General features: G+C 48.7%; 2 protein-coding genes across 2 annotated transcripts; one reads left to right on the top strand and one right to left on the bottom strand.

Annotated features, from left to right (window-relative positions):
• The first annotated feature begins 5,936 nt into the window (after positions 1-5,936).
• CUEDC2 (CUE domain containing 2) lies at positions 5,937-13,343 on the top strand. Its single transcript, XM_010082603.1, has 8 exons — positions 5,937-6,030; positions 6,924-7,067; positions 7,386-7,447; positions 8,886-9,019; positions 10,145-10,315; positions 10,661-10,722; positions 12,373-12,433; positions 12,826-13,343. Exons 1-8 carry the CDS (start codon positions 5,957-5,959, stop codon positions 12,970-12,972), a joined length of 855 nt encoding a protein of 284 aa, XP_010080905.1. The 5' UTR covers positions 5,937-5,956; the 3' UTR covers positions 12,973-13,343.
• Positions 13,344-14,324: 981 nt separating this feature from the next.
• On the bottom strand, positions 14,325-16,442 carry FBXL15 (F-box and leucine-rich repeat protein 15). Its single transcript, XM_010082602.1, is given in 4 exon segments — positions 14,325-14,592; positions 14,967-15,237; positions 15,240-15,459; positions 16,192-16,442. Coding segments are annotated over 4 exon segments (864 nt in total). The 5' UTR covers positions 16,375-16,442; the 3' UTR covers positions 14,325-14,402.
• Positions 16,443-16,666: the final 224 nt, after the last annotated feature.

Here is a 16,666-nt window from a genome sequence, read left to right as displayed (position 1 = left end):
CGGGGTGAGGCCCCCGGTGCTCCGGGGTGCAGCAGCGATGTGCAGGGAGCACCGCAGGCCCTCGCACACACGGTGTGAGTGTCGAGGAACATCCCAGCTCGACGGTGAATTCGAACGCTGGCAAGTGCACTGTGCTCGCATCCGAGTTAGCCTTACCCGTAGCACCTTTTATTCTGAAGGATAAAGCTGCACCCTTTGCGTTAGAGGAAACAGTCACAAGTGACATCAATGACAGCACAGAGACACCAATATACAGAAAACGATGATCTTGTGCTTCCCGACTGGCTCATTCAGCTTTCCTTTCCCATAAAGGGCTCCCTCGTTCTTGGAGGATGGACCGTTGACTCTTCTGCAGGCGCTTGAAGGGACTCTTAAGTGCCGGCCGTGAGCCGTGGTCCTCACGCAGGCAGTACTTCTGCTCAGGTAAGGGCCCCTGTCAGCACAGCACTACCGACGTGCAGCTGTCCAGAGTAACTCTCACGCGGAAGGAAAAGTGGCTACTGGCATTACTTCTGTTACTGTAATTTAGTGATACTAAGTTACTAACAAAAGCCTTATTTTAATGTTAGAGCTTTAAGCAGTTAATTGTGTTAACAGGCACAGTGACCTCAGCCTGCTTTCCCATAGCAACCACACCGCAAAAGTCCTGTCAGGGACTTCGTTAGCAAGTAAAACAAAAAATGGGAGCACTGAAATTACATCTGTAAGGTTTACTCAGCCTGGAAAGTGTTCTTTTAAGCCAGCAAAGTTTCAGGAGATAAAGTAGTTCAGTGGAATATAGCAACAGCTTGCTGTCTGTCCTGCAGGTGCAGCTTTTGAGAGATTTCTTCTGCAGCTGTATGTCACTGGCTACACTGAGAGCTCCTTATATCCCATGGATCCACACCTCCCCAAGCACAGGCACACATGCACAGAGGGCTGCATGAGATGTGCTCTGTGATTTCTCAAAAGAAGTTTTCAGAGAGAGCACAGTGAACGATCCCTGTCCCATTACTTAAGAATAATTACTGAAACTGGAGCTAAAGGAACCTATTCAAGGTGTTTTAGTCAATCCTTCAGTTCAATCAGTTTTACCTTAACTTTCTTTACCCTGTTCTGAGAAACATCCAAAGTATACAATGCCCATCTCCTTCCACTTGCAGAAACCTCGTCATTGGTAGGCAAATTTATGGTCTCTAAAAGTTGATATACATCTGAATGGCAGCTCCTTTTAGCTCAGAAACATCTTCCTAAATTGCTCTCCTCAAGTCTGTCATGTTAATATAAAGTCCAAGGCACAATTAATCATCCCCATCCCATGACATTGACCATTTGAGAATGATTACTGAAATTTGAGTTGAGCCTTCAGAAATTATCTGGCTTAATGCAGACATTTCAGATTTTCACCCTTTTTTGAAGGAAGGCAGGTTCATATGAATCGTACAAAAATAAGCCAACTTTTAGTTAGTATAGCAAAAGTGCATATTTCAGACACCACAAGGAAAGAAGTACTTTTAGAGTGGTATTATTTCTGCAGCTGTTTTACAAAAAACCAACAAAATCTGACATGAACACATTAGGAGGGAAAATGCAAGGGTGGTGGATATTATGTGGTTTTCAAGACAGGCAACAGGATGGCAAACTCCGTTGAGCTATTGGCCAAAGTATCTAGTACAGAAAATAATTCTCACACCGACATTTTTAGATCTGATACCACTTCTCTTTGCCTTAGGTGTGGAAATAGGTAGGCTGCACAATGTTATGTGTATCAAATAAGCACTCCTGGTATTTCAGGCCAAGCCTGACTTAATGAGATGACACACAGTGCTCTATTGCTCACTCTTTAATAATAAAACCCTGCGTTTAAAGACTGTCTGAAAAGTGACAAGGATTTCCGAGGGTTGAAGGTCTCTTGTTCTGACACTGCAAAACTGTGAGGCTCTAGCTGAGGGCAGAGCAATAGGAATACCATTTCTTGTCCATATGTTTTAAAAAAATAAATTCTGTGCTACATGTTAAGCAGACCCCACATTATAATGACAAGAAATGGAGAAGGACTTTCATAAACATAACTGAATCAGCTGATAGCTACCAAAGTGATGTTAAAACCCACGTTGCAATTATGGCTGGAAATTTAAAACTATGATGGCACCTTTTCAGTAAAATTGAGCTTTCGGGAGAGTGATTTCTCCTGCCTTTGGGTTTTAGATCATTCAGTGCATTATAAATCACTCCTCCACAAAACTGTGCACACAGGATAAGCCCTTCTACTAAATCTCCCCCTTAACTATTCCATGTCACCACTGGAAAAATGTTACATTTGAAGGTATAATACATAAGGTGGCTTGGGGTCCTGAGTTATGTAGTTCTGAACTTGGCTGTGTGGGGAGTAATGTGCAGCAACACTAGTTTGTTCCTTGAAGAATCTATTTGAAAATGCTTGTACAAAGGTTTTTAATCGGCTTCACCTATTTCAAGAAAACACCCTCCAAATCTGAAAGGCCGGAGGACCTTCAGGAGTTGTCTTCCACAAGCCTCATTTGGCCAAGACTGTTGTGCATTACAGATCCCCAAGATGTTAAGTTTTGTAAGGACAGTCTTGTTACTGGGGAATAAAATCTGTCCCCTGTGGCAAAAAGTGATCAAATGCAAGTGCAATTGTCTCTCTTGCTGCCTCTGGTTTTATAAGAGCAGAGGTGGGTTCTTCAGGTGAAAGGGTGATGGCTGACCTTTGAATAAATACTTGATCACCTAGCTACTTTCTGTCCTTCAGTGTAAGACTGCTTTTGTCATTTAAAGGGTTTCCTTTCTTCAAAGGCAGGCGAAAGGTGGCAGCTTGCCTTCTCTGTATGTAAACCTTAAATCTGAGTGCGCTGGTGGATGGATTTGTCCGAGACGCAAGAGAGAATTTGTACCCAGTGGTTAAAACCTGCTGCCTTCTTTCCACTGACAGACACAAGGAGATAGCTTTTGTTCAGATACAGCACAGGAAAATACCTGAATATTTTCAAAGACTTCACATGAGCATTTCTTGTGGTTGTCAGAGGTCAGGAAAGGGATTCAAGACCAGTTAGTGGCTGGCCATAGCTACAATACTCCTGTTGCTGAATTATTTTTTTCTGTTTCTCTTGTCCCAGTCTGGCACTTGCCTGCAAGTGTGTTTGATTAAGGAGATGAGTGACTTTGCCTGTTCTATTGATCAGAATAAATTACCAGCAGCTAATTTATGGACCTCACAAAAGTGCCTTTGACATGGTGAATTGTGCTCTGTTGTTCAGGTAATTGGGTTGTCAGGAAATGTTATTGGTTACTATACAGTTATCTCTTATAGAATATCGGCCTGCTTCGTGGAAATTGACAAAATCTTTTAGACTTCCAGTTCCCAAGATGTCATGAAGACTCTGAGTAAGAAGGAAATAAGCATTCTTCTTGATAGGAGTGACTGTAGTAAGAACATTTTGCCTGCTGTATGTTGATTTCCCACCCCCAATTTCTGTAAAAAAGAAAATTACTTTTCGTGTACTTGCAAGTTCAGGGGGCTTGGTGGTGGCCAGCATTTGCAGATTCAGCTTAACACGGGGGGAAAATGTGCCCCATGAATCTCATGCACGAGATTCATGATTTTGTCATTGGCTTTTTGATGTCTGAGAAGCATAGAACAAAGCTCACCTTTTTTTTCTGGGTATGTTGCAAAGATTACAAAGTTAAACTTGGTTCTGTCACACCACTAGAGAATACACAAAACACACAGAAATAACAAATGGGCAGCGGCAGGGTGTTTTTACATGTGGTTGTTTTTACAGCCAGCTTCTACACTTGCAGGCCATGACATCTGCAAAAGCGAGAAAAATGCAAACAGAGGATCCTTGTGAGGCTGAAAAGTGAAGGCAGCACAGGAGCTCAGCAGCTCACTTTGGATGTTTGGGTGAAGAGCTCCTACCTGTGAAATGGGAATTTCCATTGAAATTACAGGAGGCAATTTTTTTTTTTAGCTTAAGACAGCAACAGCAATCAAATAATCCTTTCTGATGGTGCCTTCCTCTGGCCGTTTCTGCACACACTGTGTTTGAATAAATGTACATTGATCATATAGTGGTACAGCATTTTTAACTCATTACTCTTTTCCCCAAGTGAGCGGCACGTGTAAAGAGATTTTGTTTTCTTTTTTAGTTATTGGGTCTAGATTAGTGAGAAGGTTGACACTAATAGTAGCTGCAGGAAAGTTTTGGTGATTAGATGGCTTTTGTGTTCAGCGTTGGACACAGTGAAACACAGGGTAGTTCTGTATGGGTATGTCTCACTGTTTGTGTCTGGCTGCAGTGAGGTTCTTTCCGTATTTGTCTCCCTCCTGCCCCAAGGGAGCGGCGCTGACACAGGGTTTCAGTAAAAATTGGTCCTTCAGGTAGCAAAACCTGTCCCTGTTCAAAGGCGCTAAAGAGCAGAAGAGCACAGACTGGGAATGTTTGATGGGGAGTCACTGCAGGGAGATGCCATGTGGGATGCTGTATTCCCAGCAGAGCACTTTTGCACAAGCCTGTCTCACAGCTTTCTCCCTCAGTATCGAGACTCAAGTCACTGGAGCCTCAAAGACAGCTCTGGCCGGCTCGAGTGTGCTGCGCTGGCCAGCCACAAACAGGGGATGCATGTGGGCTCTTGACATCCACAGCGGTGGCCAAGGCAGCACAGAGCTAAGATGGGCCCCGAGGCTGCAGAGGGACCTGGCAACAGGTTGCTGGGCCTTTGTTCTCTCCAGGTCTTGCAAGAGCACTGCTGAGTGCCGTGGGGTGGTTTTGTTTATATCCTCCTAGCTCTGGAACTCTCATCTCAGGAAACGCCAAACCTTTTGATTCTCATGGGAACATGGGAATTGTCTCTGGGGAACCCACATGACCGCTCCACGAGTCGTGTGTGAGACAGACCTGCTGGGGTCATGGTGTGGCTGGAATGAGGGAGCTGTGCTGGCGGGAGCGTGGTGACCTTTGGAGGCTCTCTGGCCAATGACCACTTCAGTTTCTCCGTATGCAGGGATAGTTTCCTTCCTCAGAAGAACTTGGTGCTTGCGCCAGGAGTTTGTCTACCCATCAGCTTTATAGAGCCCAGAGGGAAGGAATGGTTAAGGAGGGGTTTTCTCCACCCAGTTCAGTCCAGGCCCAGTACCGATAGCTGGAGGAGGGCTGTGGGTGGCCCCCTTTGCCATTGCTTCTGTAGGAGCTCTGTGATCCTTAGAACTCCCCTGAGTTTTGGGTTATCAAGCACCCCTTGTTGCAGCTGCATCAACTGCAGAATGGCTCATTTACTGAGCACAACAACAGGCTCCTGTCTGGGCAGGATTCCACTGGCAGTTCGTGCCTGACCTGGAGACCTTTGATATTTTGGCTGGCAGACTAGTTCTCTGTGCCCTGCTTGGTATTTCCCTGTAAAATACACACTAGGTTGTCCTTTCTTTAGGAAACATTACCCTTCCTCCCACTCATTCCTGAGTCCAAGCATCACTGCGAATGTGCTTAGCTGGAAGGTCCACCCCTTTCTGCACTGAGTGTGCAAACCCACTACCCGCGGCTTCCTCCTCGGACAGCACAGCGTTCCAGATCGGGAGGTGTCTCTGAGGTCCTGCAGCGGGATGTATCTGCATTTCCAGCTTTGCTTCCTGGAGGGGACATTTTAAATGCACAGTACAGCTGTGTACTGCCAGCCTCAACAGGAGCAGGGGAGGCCCAAGAGGTTGGGCTGCTTTGGGATGGTATTTCCAGTGGATCCTCATACTGCTGCTTTTTGTGGGTATCTTTGCCTGCTGTTAGCCAGGGATAACAAGACATGTTGGAGGAGTTTGTGAATTGTTCTGATGGGAAGAGCACACTTGCCTGTACCATGCTTACCTTTTGATCTTGTTGATATTTTGATCTACTTCTTGCCTTGGAAATTATGTGGAGTTTTCTTTTTCCTCCTCTTTTTTTTAGAGAAAAAGGTTTAGAGAGACATGGAGCTTGAAAGAATCATTCAAGACACACTGACATGCTTCATCCAGTCCCACATCCCTGCTGCAGACCTCAGGTATATTGAGATATGAAGATCCAATCTAATTGTTCTAGCCTGATGTCTGTGTTAATTGTTCCTCTGCACATTATACTGAATTTCAAGTAGAGCTTTGTAGCTTTCCTGTTCTTTGCGTTGCTTTCCTTAAGTCAGATCCAGGATGCATGCAATTTGCACAGGCTCTGATGTGAATACTTGAACAACTATCGTTTAGCATTGTAATCTAGCAATGTCATTTATTTGACAACCAAGATGATTAATTTCCTGTCCAGTAATACACGTTAGCATACGGGATTCCCTTCATTCCACAGTGCTCCCGAAGGGCTTTCTGAACAGCATAACGCTATGTCAGGGCTCTCCCTGTTTTGAACTCTGCCTGCATGCAGAGCCACAGACACCTTGAGTCTGCAACACAGCAGCTGGTTTTGCAGCCGGTGGCAGCAGTGTGGAAAGCAGCAAGCAGAGAACACCATACCCTATAGAAATTGCACCTTGACAGAATATGATGACCTCGCCTGAAACCTAGTCAGCATAGAAAAGTCAGAGTTTGAGCACTTGGCATATTTTGGCCAGCTCAGATGAAGCACCTACAGGAGCACAGCCCCTGGACACATGCTAGGGCTTTCATTTGGGGCTGCCCAGGAAGGAGGACAGCGTGCAGTATTTGTAAATGCTTCACACTCAACCACTGATCACCCCCTAGCTGGCTTTACTGGTGGGATCTGCCCATAAGATACAGTCCACATACAGTCTTTCAGCTGTACAGAAAGATAGGAGGAATGAGGATGGAGAGAAAGAAAGAAAGAGAGAGAGAGAGAGAGAGAAAGAAAGAAAGAAAGAAAGAAAGAAAGAAAGATAAAAAATTGGCCTGTTGACCCTGCTGCCATGTCCTGTGTTCTCTCTGTCCCCAGTGGGATGGATGATGTTTTCTTCTCTTACATCACGGGTGTCCTGGAAGAGCTGGGTTCACCGGAGTCCTCTGAGGAGACCTTTGACATGGACACCTTTGTGGAAATGATGGAAGCATATATTCCTGGTTTTGCAGAAATCCCCAGGTATGTGAATGTTACTGCTTTGTACGTGGATGCCATGTACTGGGAGCCTGGACCCAAGCCCCTAAGTACCATAAATCCTTTTGATATACCCACTTAAAAAGCTATTACTACCAAACCATTATGATTAAGTCAGGCTTTGCCTAAATACACAAATGCTAATTCCAGTATAGTTTGCAAGTAGGTCCTAGGCCATCTGAAATACCAGCGTATTTTATTGGGCTTCCTGTCAAGCCTTGTCTTTTTATAAAGAGGTACCCAAGTAGGATAGACTACTGCTTTTATTCCTCACACTAACTATACAGCTTCTGTCTCTTGCAGTGGGGATGTTTGTGAAATGATGATCTCCCTCTCAGAAAGGCTTGGTGAAGCTCGCAACAAAGGTGAGTTACACAATTTCAGCACAAGAAAGTATGTTCTGTATGTGTTTTCAGTATTAGTGCTTGGAGTTGGGCAATGTCAGAAGATAAAATACAATCTTGTTTGCTACATTTAGGATCTCATAGGGTGGCCTGAATTGGTTGACAATTTTTTTTTAATGTTCAGTCTGTTTTTTGATATTAATACATGGGAGGTTTGAGTCATGTGGAATACTGTCGAAGACACACTGGGATGAAAAACACTGGACCAGATCTCCAGATACCTCTGTTGAGATCAAATCCAGAGTAATGAGGAAGAAATAGCAGATGCAGGGCTGCTTGCTGAAATTCTGCTGTAGGTTAATTCTGAAAGTGAGGATTTCTTCCTGCCTCCGGTAGCCATCTCCCTAAGTGACACTACCACTGGGCAGCCCATGTCAGGTGCATCATCAAATAGAGAATCCATCTGGTTATCTGTATCAATTATAGACTTGGAGCATCCTCAAAGCTCACTTGCCATTCACTCATGAACCCTGGCATGGATGCAAAATCAGCAATGATGTGCTCTAGCCTGCACTACGCAGGACTGCAGAAGACTACACTATCCCAATGGCCCTTTCTAACTTCAGCATTCCCAGATCAGCTGGGTTGCTATATTAATCATCCACAAAGGTGCTTCCCACTGAAAAACAGATGGGTGAAGTGCCTGGATATTAAACCTTTCAGGACACACCAGTCTGGAGTTTGTTTATCTAGCAATATCACTGCTGTCTTAACATAAGCCAGAGAGCTACACAGCATAGAACAGACAGTCCTGTCTTATCTTACTTGCTTTCTTCAACTTGACAAAACCTACTGCTCTGCTCCCCTGCATCCAACCCTTTAAGGATCCTGATATAGCCAGAGTGTGGAAGGGCAGCACCATCCCAGTTTTAGAGAGGACAGAACAGAGGTGAAATTATTCTTCTTACAGTGACACACAAAGAGCCTGTAAAGAGAGATGTATCATCAGAGTAACCTGATCACAGGATGTGCTAGCCTGGGGACTACCAGAGTGTATCCCCAAGTTTAAAATCAAAACCACACCTTAGTTCAAAATTAGAGCAAACACCAGGGAATTCTTAGAAATGTAACAAAAGTACCATAAGTATCCACAGCCAAAGCAATAGAGGGCTGAGAATAGACAGGTAGAATTGAATTTGCAAGCAGCCCGTACCCAGTAAGGCCTGGCAATGCAGTGCTTGGGTGCTTCAGGGTGCACTGGCACTGCTGTCCTTCAGGTCAGTGTGAGCAGAGGTGCAGCTGTCCCTCTGAGGGCAGGAAGAACAGAAGTGCTTCCCAGTCTTGTCACTTAAGGGATTTGCTTCGGCACATGATGCACTGACAGTCTAATGCCAACAGAAAGCACAGAGCTCTAGCCTTAGTGGGACTGTTCCTCAGGAGATATCACTATGTCTTTAAGAAAAACCTGGCCAAAAGGCTGTGGAAAGCGGGACCGAGGCACCCTCTGAAGACCTGAGCAAGGGCCAGGAGCCTGGAGCTGGAGCCTGCAATGGGGCAAGGCTGTGCACGCCAACAGACGGAGCTGGGGCCCAGGTATGAGCACCCCACTAAGGAGCATGAGCAATGGGGACAGTCACACAGACTAAGCCTACCAGCACCACCTGAGGGCGTTTACTCAGTCTGGAAGGAACCACAGCATAGGCTGTGACACAGCATCACTGGTGTCTGTGATCTCCATTGCATGTCCTGAGCAAGACTGTGTCAGTAAGTGGAAAAAGAAAATTATGTGCTGACAGAAGAGTATGAGCCATCGCTCTGGCTCATCCTTTCCAGCTGCTGGAAAGGATGAGCCAGAGCGATGGTTGAGAGAACCTGTCCTGGTGCCTTCAGAGATCCCACAGCAGCACTGTGGGGACTCCTCTGCAGCACTAGCCAGGCTCCACCCTGCTTCACCCTGTTTCCATAGCCTCACTCCACAGTTTGAGCTGGATCACCATTTCTCTCCCCAGCTATCATGAAGTACCTGCACAGGAAGCAGTCACGTCTCTGTGTCAGTCCCAAAGACTCTGGTCCCGCTCTCAATGACCTTCTGTGCCGTGTGCTTACTGAGCAATACAGCACTGAGTCATTGGCTCAGCGGTCCTGATCCTGCAGCACCATTCAACATGACCCATGCAAGAGGCATTGCAGCACATGGCAGATCTCCCCCACCTCCTTCCCCCATGCTTTGCTTGCTGTTTCTCCAGTACTGATCTCTTCCTGCTCTGCAGTGCAATTGTTCTGTGTCCACAGCCTTCTAGCAACTGCTGCTGCTGCAGTTCCTTCTGGTGTAGCCACAGGTCACTGTTCAGCAGTCCCTTCCCTTACTCACCAAAGCACATAGAACTTCACAAGGTGAGGGGGAGTTCGAGCATTCACACCACAATAACCAGAAAGCTCCTAAGGAGACACATAGCAGATGAGCTAGGTTACCCAGCAGCCCTACTTTAGAGAAAGCTGAAATACAGGGGGAGGAGATTAAGGAAGAGTAATGCTTTGTCCTTACAAAGATACAATCCCCTGTTAGCTTTGGGAATGGGATTTAGTCACATTTGGAAGGAGAGTGAACCTTCAGCTAAGGGTAAGATGAATTTCCTGACAGTGCAAAACCAGAGAGGCCCTTTTCAATAGCCTGCTCCTTACTACATCCCCAAGTTACCTCTGTCTTGCTCCAACTAGGAAGGTGATGACTTGAAGGATGAGGTGGAGCTGCTACTGGAGATGTTCCCAGCCTGTACCATGAACCAGGCAGAGAAGGCACTCGCCATGGCCTTGGGGAACTTGGAGGAGGCAGTGCAGTTGATTGTGGAAGAGAAGGTGGAAATTGGCCCAGCAGATGCGAATGTGAAGGTACTGTACTCTGAGCTGGGTGGCAGCAGGCCAAGGAGCAGGGCAGAGCTCAGGGACACACAGGTGTCCCAGATGCCTGCTGCGAGGAGAAGCTTTGACTGTAGGAACTTTCCATGCAATGAGCCAGGGGAATCACCCAGAGCACCAACCCTCTCCCTCCCTTAGCCCTCTTGAGTACAGGCTGTGCCCACAGCTGAGCCAGCACCCCAGCAGAGCTGTGGCTGGCACCCCGCTTCCCGCAGGAGCTGGAGCGCTCCACCAGCAGTTGGGCTTGCTGAGCTGGCAGGGGGAATCTGTACACGCCACGTGTTGTGCTGCTCACGCATCTGCCTTGTCTCCTCCCAGGAACTGGCACGGCCCCGCAGAGCACCCAACCACGAGGAACTAAAACAGGTTATCCTACAGAAGTAAGTACCCAGCAGCAAAAAAAGCCCTTATTCTGCTCGCAATAGAGGAGAAGGTGGCAGTTTGGGGAAGGTCAGAATTACAACATGGTCTATAAAAAACTTGGGGCGTACGATGCTTAGAAAGGATGCTGTGAAGCTGATTTGAGTGTAGCTGAACACATCTAAGCACAAACACAATCATCAGTTGGGGAAAAAAACAGGTTTGAGTTTCCTTCAGAGCTCTGGCACAGAAGCAGGTTACCTGCACCAGCTGGGTCACAGCCCAGGCTCTGTGTGAGGTTTCAGCCTCCTACAGGTACAGTGTAAATCACAGTACTGTCAGCTGAGATCCCAGTTAAAGGTTCAAGGCACAAACATCATGCTGCAGATCAGGTAACACCTGTTGACTTGTAGAACTACAGCAACTCATTCATACCTCCATCCTTGGAGACAGTCCAAACAAGGCTAAAGATATCTAAGAGAATGCCTGTACAGCAACATTGAGAAGATTAAATCTCAGTTGCTGAAGGTGTGAATTCAATGCATTTAAAGAAACCTCTCTGAAGTCCCCCTGTGGACTTCTTGGGAATGAAAGTGGCTTTAGATTCATTTACCTTTATTCATTTCCAAAAGCATTTAATTCTCAGTTGGAGAACCCACACTGTGGTTTCATTGATCCACTTTAAGATCTCAGCTTTCATGAGTATCCTCTTGTGGGCATGCAGATTCCACGTGTCTGTCTAGCCATGCCTTTTCCACCACTTTACATCCTCCCCAGCAACAGAATAAACAGTCAGTGGGCTAGGGAAGATAAAGCAAGGCAGAATGGCATCCAGGCAGAATAAGCAATCTCTGTCCTTGCCTGTCTCCTGTGCAGCCTTGTTCCAGAGTGACATGCAAGGGAACAAAAAAGCACCAGGTGCTAGTTATGTTTCTGGGAACTTCACTTTAATGACATTTTGGCAACATCCTGTACTTTAAACATCACTCAAGCACAGGTAGAGAGAGCAGATCACCATAGCTGAAGATACACAGGAGCAACTATACTAACTACTGAGGGAGAAGTCATGGTCAGCTGTGCTGTCTGCCTGCTAAACCAGCACCAAAGTCTCAACAGTAGTAACTCAGCAGTACAGCAAGCAAATGCTTGGACCCCAATGTTTCAGTCACATAGGGAATGAGGTGATGCGTTTATGCGGTTGCTTCCAGCACAAACCTGTTCTCTAGTCAAGTAGTAGGTGGAGCATGAAAGGAACACCATCTCTTCGGGATCGAAGCAGCCAGCTTGGTTGTGTAATCTCACCTGTCTCCTTTGGCTGCCATCACTTGGGCTGAGAAGGAGCAAAGCTGCCCCAATGGCAGAGCACCCCTGACCTCAGCACCTTGCAGTTCTGCAGGGGCTATCAGCATTCTCAACAGCCTGAGTTTTCAATACCCTTCACATATGGCCAAGGATGCTACTCCAGGAGAATCCTGATGGATTCTCGCCAGAAGGATGACACACTTCTTGCCCACTTCATCGAGAGGGGAACATTAAGTGCTCCTAGCTGCAATCTAGGCAAGTAGGACACCTTGCACAGACACAAACCAGCCAAGGGAGAAGGGACATAGGCTGTGAATAGTCCCAGGCAATGCATGTTAATGGTGTTCACTAAATGCTGCTTGTTTCAGATACATGATGGTGGATAGTGCAGATGATCAGAAAACACATCGGCCAGCTCCACCCAAAGAGGTAAGAAGAGCAGTTCCAGCTCCCCCGCAGTTTGAATGTCCTTTGGCTACAAGGTTTAAAAATTGGGCTGCAAGTCCAAAAAGCAACAGGGCAGGTCAAAGTCGGAAGCATTCACAGAGCCCAGAGCATTCACTAGTCAGCAAAGAGGGAAGAAGGTGCTGCAGGGTTTGTCCGTTCCTACCATTCCTGACTAGCATGACTCCTGCTCCCCCCATCAGACAGTTTCCTGCCCAGTTTTGGCCAAGGTTCCCAACACAAAGGCTGAGTAAAGCAGCACACCCCAGTCTTCCTGCACCCGCCTCCCAGAGCACAGCTCTGCTTCTGCTTGTCCTCTCCCCTTCCCTGACAATGTGGCTGTCCATCCACTTGGTATTAATGTCTGTCTTCTCCAGGCTCCCAAGAAGTTGATCCGCTATATTGATAACCAGGTGGTGAGTACAAAGGGAGAGAGGTACAAAGACATCAAGAAGCCTGAGAGCGAGGAGATGAAGAGAACCTACATCAGCCTCAAACCAGCCAGGAAGTACAAGTTCCACTGACAGCCTCCTGCTCTCAAGCCTCCACCTCACTGGCCAGGCATGGCAGGATGGACACATGGCACTAGCGAAGAGGGAGCTCTTCCACCTGCCACTAACTGGAACTCACCTGGGAGCCAAGACATTGTTTTCAGCTTCTTCAACTAACCCAGGTGACAAGGAGACTTCTTGTGTAGCTGTCCCTTAGCCCCCAAGAGCACACCACAGTGGCTCTCCAGGGCCTGGGCACTCTCTACTATTCCTTGCATGGGACATTTTTAGATCCAAGATGTGGCTTGTGCTTTTGCAGCAAGCTTTTTACAAGTCTGTGTGCGCTGTTGCTTTGAATTGAGTGCCAGTGTTAATAAAGATGATGTGAGTTGGTGTGTAGTTCAGCCGGAGCATGCACGTGCTTTACAAACATCACCTCCAATCCCTCCTGGGGCCAAAGATAGGAGCAGGGTCATCATCTCTTCCCCTAATTACTCTCTTCATCACATTCACCACAAGATGTAGCTGCTGTTTGGTTGACCACCTAGTGGATACAAGGGCTGAGGCTGAAGTCCAGACCAGAGCTAGGCTCTCCCTGCCAACACAACCTGCAGCACGGCCAGGGTTCCTGCCATTTCTCACCACTGTTGAGTGCCAAAGCTCCAGCCACACGACTATGAGGACAGAGTAGGAGAACTGGGTGCTACTGAAATGTAAGTCAGAAGCTGGAAGAAACACATGGCAATGACCAAGTGCTTTCAGCGACAGCACAGCTAAGTTTGGTGTTTTTCTCCCAGTGAAACTGCAGTCAGGAGCATGTTCCCCCTGAAAACAGCTCCCACTTTGCACCTGCCTAACCCAGCGCCCTAGGCCTGGACAGACGCACTGCCTGTGCTGGGGCCATGCTAGCCCTTTGGTGCCACGTTGGACAGCAGCTGTGGGCTGGAGCTGGGCTTGCTCTGCCCTCCTCCTGGACCCCAGAGGGGCCTGCCCTCTCCCAAGAGGAGGGCTGGCAGCTTTTCTCCTTTCTGCTCCAGCCAGCCTGGTTTATTCCACAGCTCTGCTGGCACACCCTGCACACCCACCCCAGGGGACAGTCCCCATCAAACACTCTCCTGCTCTCTGGACAGCTGCCGCTTAGAGATTTAAAATACAACAAATAATAAATCCTATCTATTAGCTGGCCTGGCCAAGGCCTGTTCAGCACCATGGTGTTCCTGCAAGTCACTCGCTCTCTCCACGCCACTGCAGAGGGAGTTACTTTCCCTGGAGGCACCAATGAAGCCCACCCACAAACACCCAGTGGCTGCTAAACAGCCCCAGAGGAAAGAATGAGCCCCACTCAGGTCAGCCTCACCAACGGGACCAATCTCTCCCTCTGCATGTCTCCACAGCAGCCAGTTCCAGCATCATCTTGGTATACCAGCATTGCATCAATATCCCCCTCCCCAGCAGCAGCAGTTCTAGATCTGGAGGTTGATGAAAGGGGCGAAGCCAACCACGTCCTGGAGGAGAACGAGAGCCCTCTGCAGCGGAGGCTCCACATCCAGCTCCACCCCACGGCTTCGGAGAATGCTCAGGCTGGACTCAGCCACATTGTGGCAATGCTTCACCTTCAGCGAGCGCAACTTGGGACAGTACTCAGCCAGGACCCTGCCAAGACAGAGAGCACATGCAGGTTGCAAGCCAGGATGCTTGAGTGCACCACTCACCCTCTTCTCTACTCCCTGCAGCCCAGCACTCACGGCTGTGCCACACATGGCCATCCTTTGGGAGCAGCACCGTGATGGTCCGAGAGAAACACAAGGATCATGGTCTGATCCCAGACCTATCCTCCATGACATGCTGGGAAATTTGCTGTTAGTAGCACACAATGCCTCTCCTGAAGGGCCTGCTAATGGCTTCTCTCCCAGAACATGCTCTCATTGCTTTCAGCATAAAGAAATCTGACTTATCTCTCTGGTTCTCTTCCTCTCCCACCCCAGACACCTGCTATCCCCACCCCAGCTCCTCATGTTGCTCAATACCTGATAGAGTCATTCTTGACTCGCAGACACCCCGTGAGGTCCAGGTGCTCCAGCTCAGGGCAGCACTTGGCAGTCTCCTCAACTGCCACGTCGCCCACGTTGGCATTGACAGCCAGTGACAGAGACTTGAGCCTGCTGCACTTCTGCACCAGGTAGCAGATGGCCTCATCCTTCAGCTGGCGACAGGCTGTCAGGTCCACAGCCTCCAGCGCCTTGCAGTGGTCAGCCAGGCTGCGCAGGGACAGGCTGTCCACCCACTCGCAGTTAGCTGGCGCAGGTTGGGGCAGCTCAGCGAGATGGCCACCAGCGCGTGGCGGCTGAGCTGGGCACAGCCCTTCAGCTGGATCTGGTGCAGGTGATGGTTCTGCCCAATGACCGGGAGCAGCTCCCTGTCTGTGAGCCAGTCGGAGCAGTTCTGGAGTGCCAGCTGCTGCAGTACTTCGTTGTCCTTCAGCAGGTTCACAAAAGCAGCTCGAGGGATGGCAGGTCCAATCTGCATGGGGAACCCAGAAGAATGAGGCATCTCCCAGGGTTTCAGAACAGCCTGATCCTCACCAAATACTCTCTCCTCCCCTCTCTTCCACTGTGACAGTGCTGACCAAAGCCACTCCCTCTCCCAGGGGAAACCCTGCCATCAGGCTTTTCTCCCCTCATGCCAAGGCTACTGCCACAATCTAGAAGATGCTCTGGCTTCTCCATCCCCCATCATCACCCCTGCATTTATACACTTGTGGTGAGCTCCACACCTCTGTTTTCCAAAAGCTCTTTGCTAGACCACTGTGTGTCCTCACAGAGCAGCAGCCACTCCTGTCTTTCCAAGTCCCAGGCAGTGTCTCCCAGGGCCAGCACAAGCTTTCCCTGAAGACCAGGCACAGAGTTATCTCCTGTCAGACCCAGTCTATTGCACTCCATGAGGACAGAGGACACAACAGGCCATCTGGAGCTGGCTTGTTGCTGCCAGCCAGTGCCCCATATTGGCCTGGGTGGATCTTCCAGGCTCACTCCTCCCAAGGCCTCTTGCTAAAGACACTGCCATTACTGGGACCTGAATCACCACCTCTCTTCCCATCTGTCCAGTTGGACACCTGAGCCATTAACCCCAGCTCCTGAGCAGAAACCAGCCTCCTTGCCAGGGTTTTCTTCTCCCCACACAGTCAGCTGCTCCCCTGTTATCTCCAGAGCAGTAGGACATCTGTGTCTCCCCCAGCCTCAGAACCATCAATACCTGACTTGAGTCAAAGCAGCGCATGTTGGCCAGGTACAGCTGGATGAGAGCCTGGAACGACTTGCTGACCCTCTGCAGGCTCAGGAGCTGCTGCAGTGGCAGATGACAGAGGATATGTGGAACCAAGATGTCCTCCCAGGGCAGGTCCAGGAGGCATCCCCTGGAGGGGGTCAAACTCATCATCAGATGCCAGGGAGCCACGCTACGGTGGGAGACAGCCTAAATCACCTCACACCTACTGCCGGGTGCCTCTAGGAGGAACAACCAGAAAGAAAGACTCAGCAATGTCTCCCACAGTCAGCCCACAGGGTAACATCCCCTGGCTAGCCACCAGCGGGGCACACACCTGCCACCTGCGTCACCTCCTCCCCAGCCCAGGATGTTCACTGTTTAGGCATCCGAGTCCACCTGCCTGCAGTGCCCTCGGGTGGGGCTGAGTAAGGAGTCCCTGTCCCTCGGCAGGGCAGCAGGTGAC

This window comes from Pterocles gutturalis, unplaced genomic scaffold, assembly GCF_000699245.1.
Source record: "Pterocles gutturalis isolate BGI_N339 unplaced genomic scaffold, ASM69924v1 scaffold46204, whole genome shotgun sequence".
NCBI classification, from domain to species: Eukaryota; Metazoa; Chordata; class Aves; order Pterocliformes; family Pteroclidae; genus Pterocles; species Pterocles gutturalis.
This window is presented reverse-complemented; position numbering and strand designations above follow the sequence as displayed.

Excerpts from the sequence above, each read along its gene's own strand:
- CUEDC2 (XM_010082603.1), top strand. The coding sequence starts at position 5,957 with ATGGAGCTTGAAAGAATCATTCAAGACACACTGACATGCTTCATCCAG. Across the intron at positions 9,020-10,144 it reads CAGACGGAGCTGGGGCCCAG|GAAGGTGATGACTTGAAGGA; the intron begins GTATGAGCACCC and ends TGCTCCAACTAG. Across the intron at positions 10,316-10,660 it reads CAGCAGATGCGAATGTGAAG|GAACTGGCACGGCCCCGCAG; the intron begins GTACTGTACTCT and ends GTCTCCTCCCAG.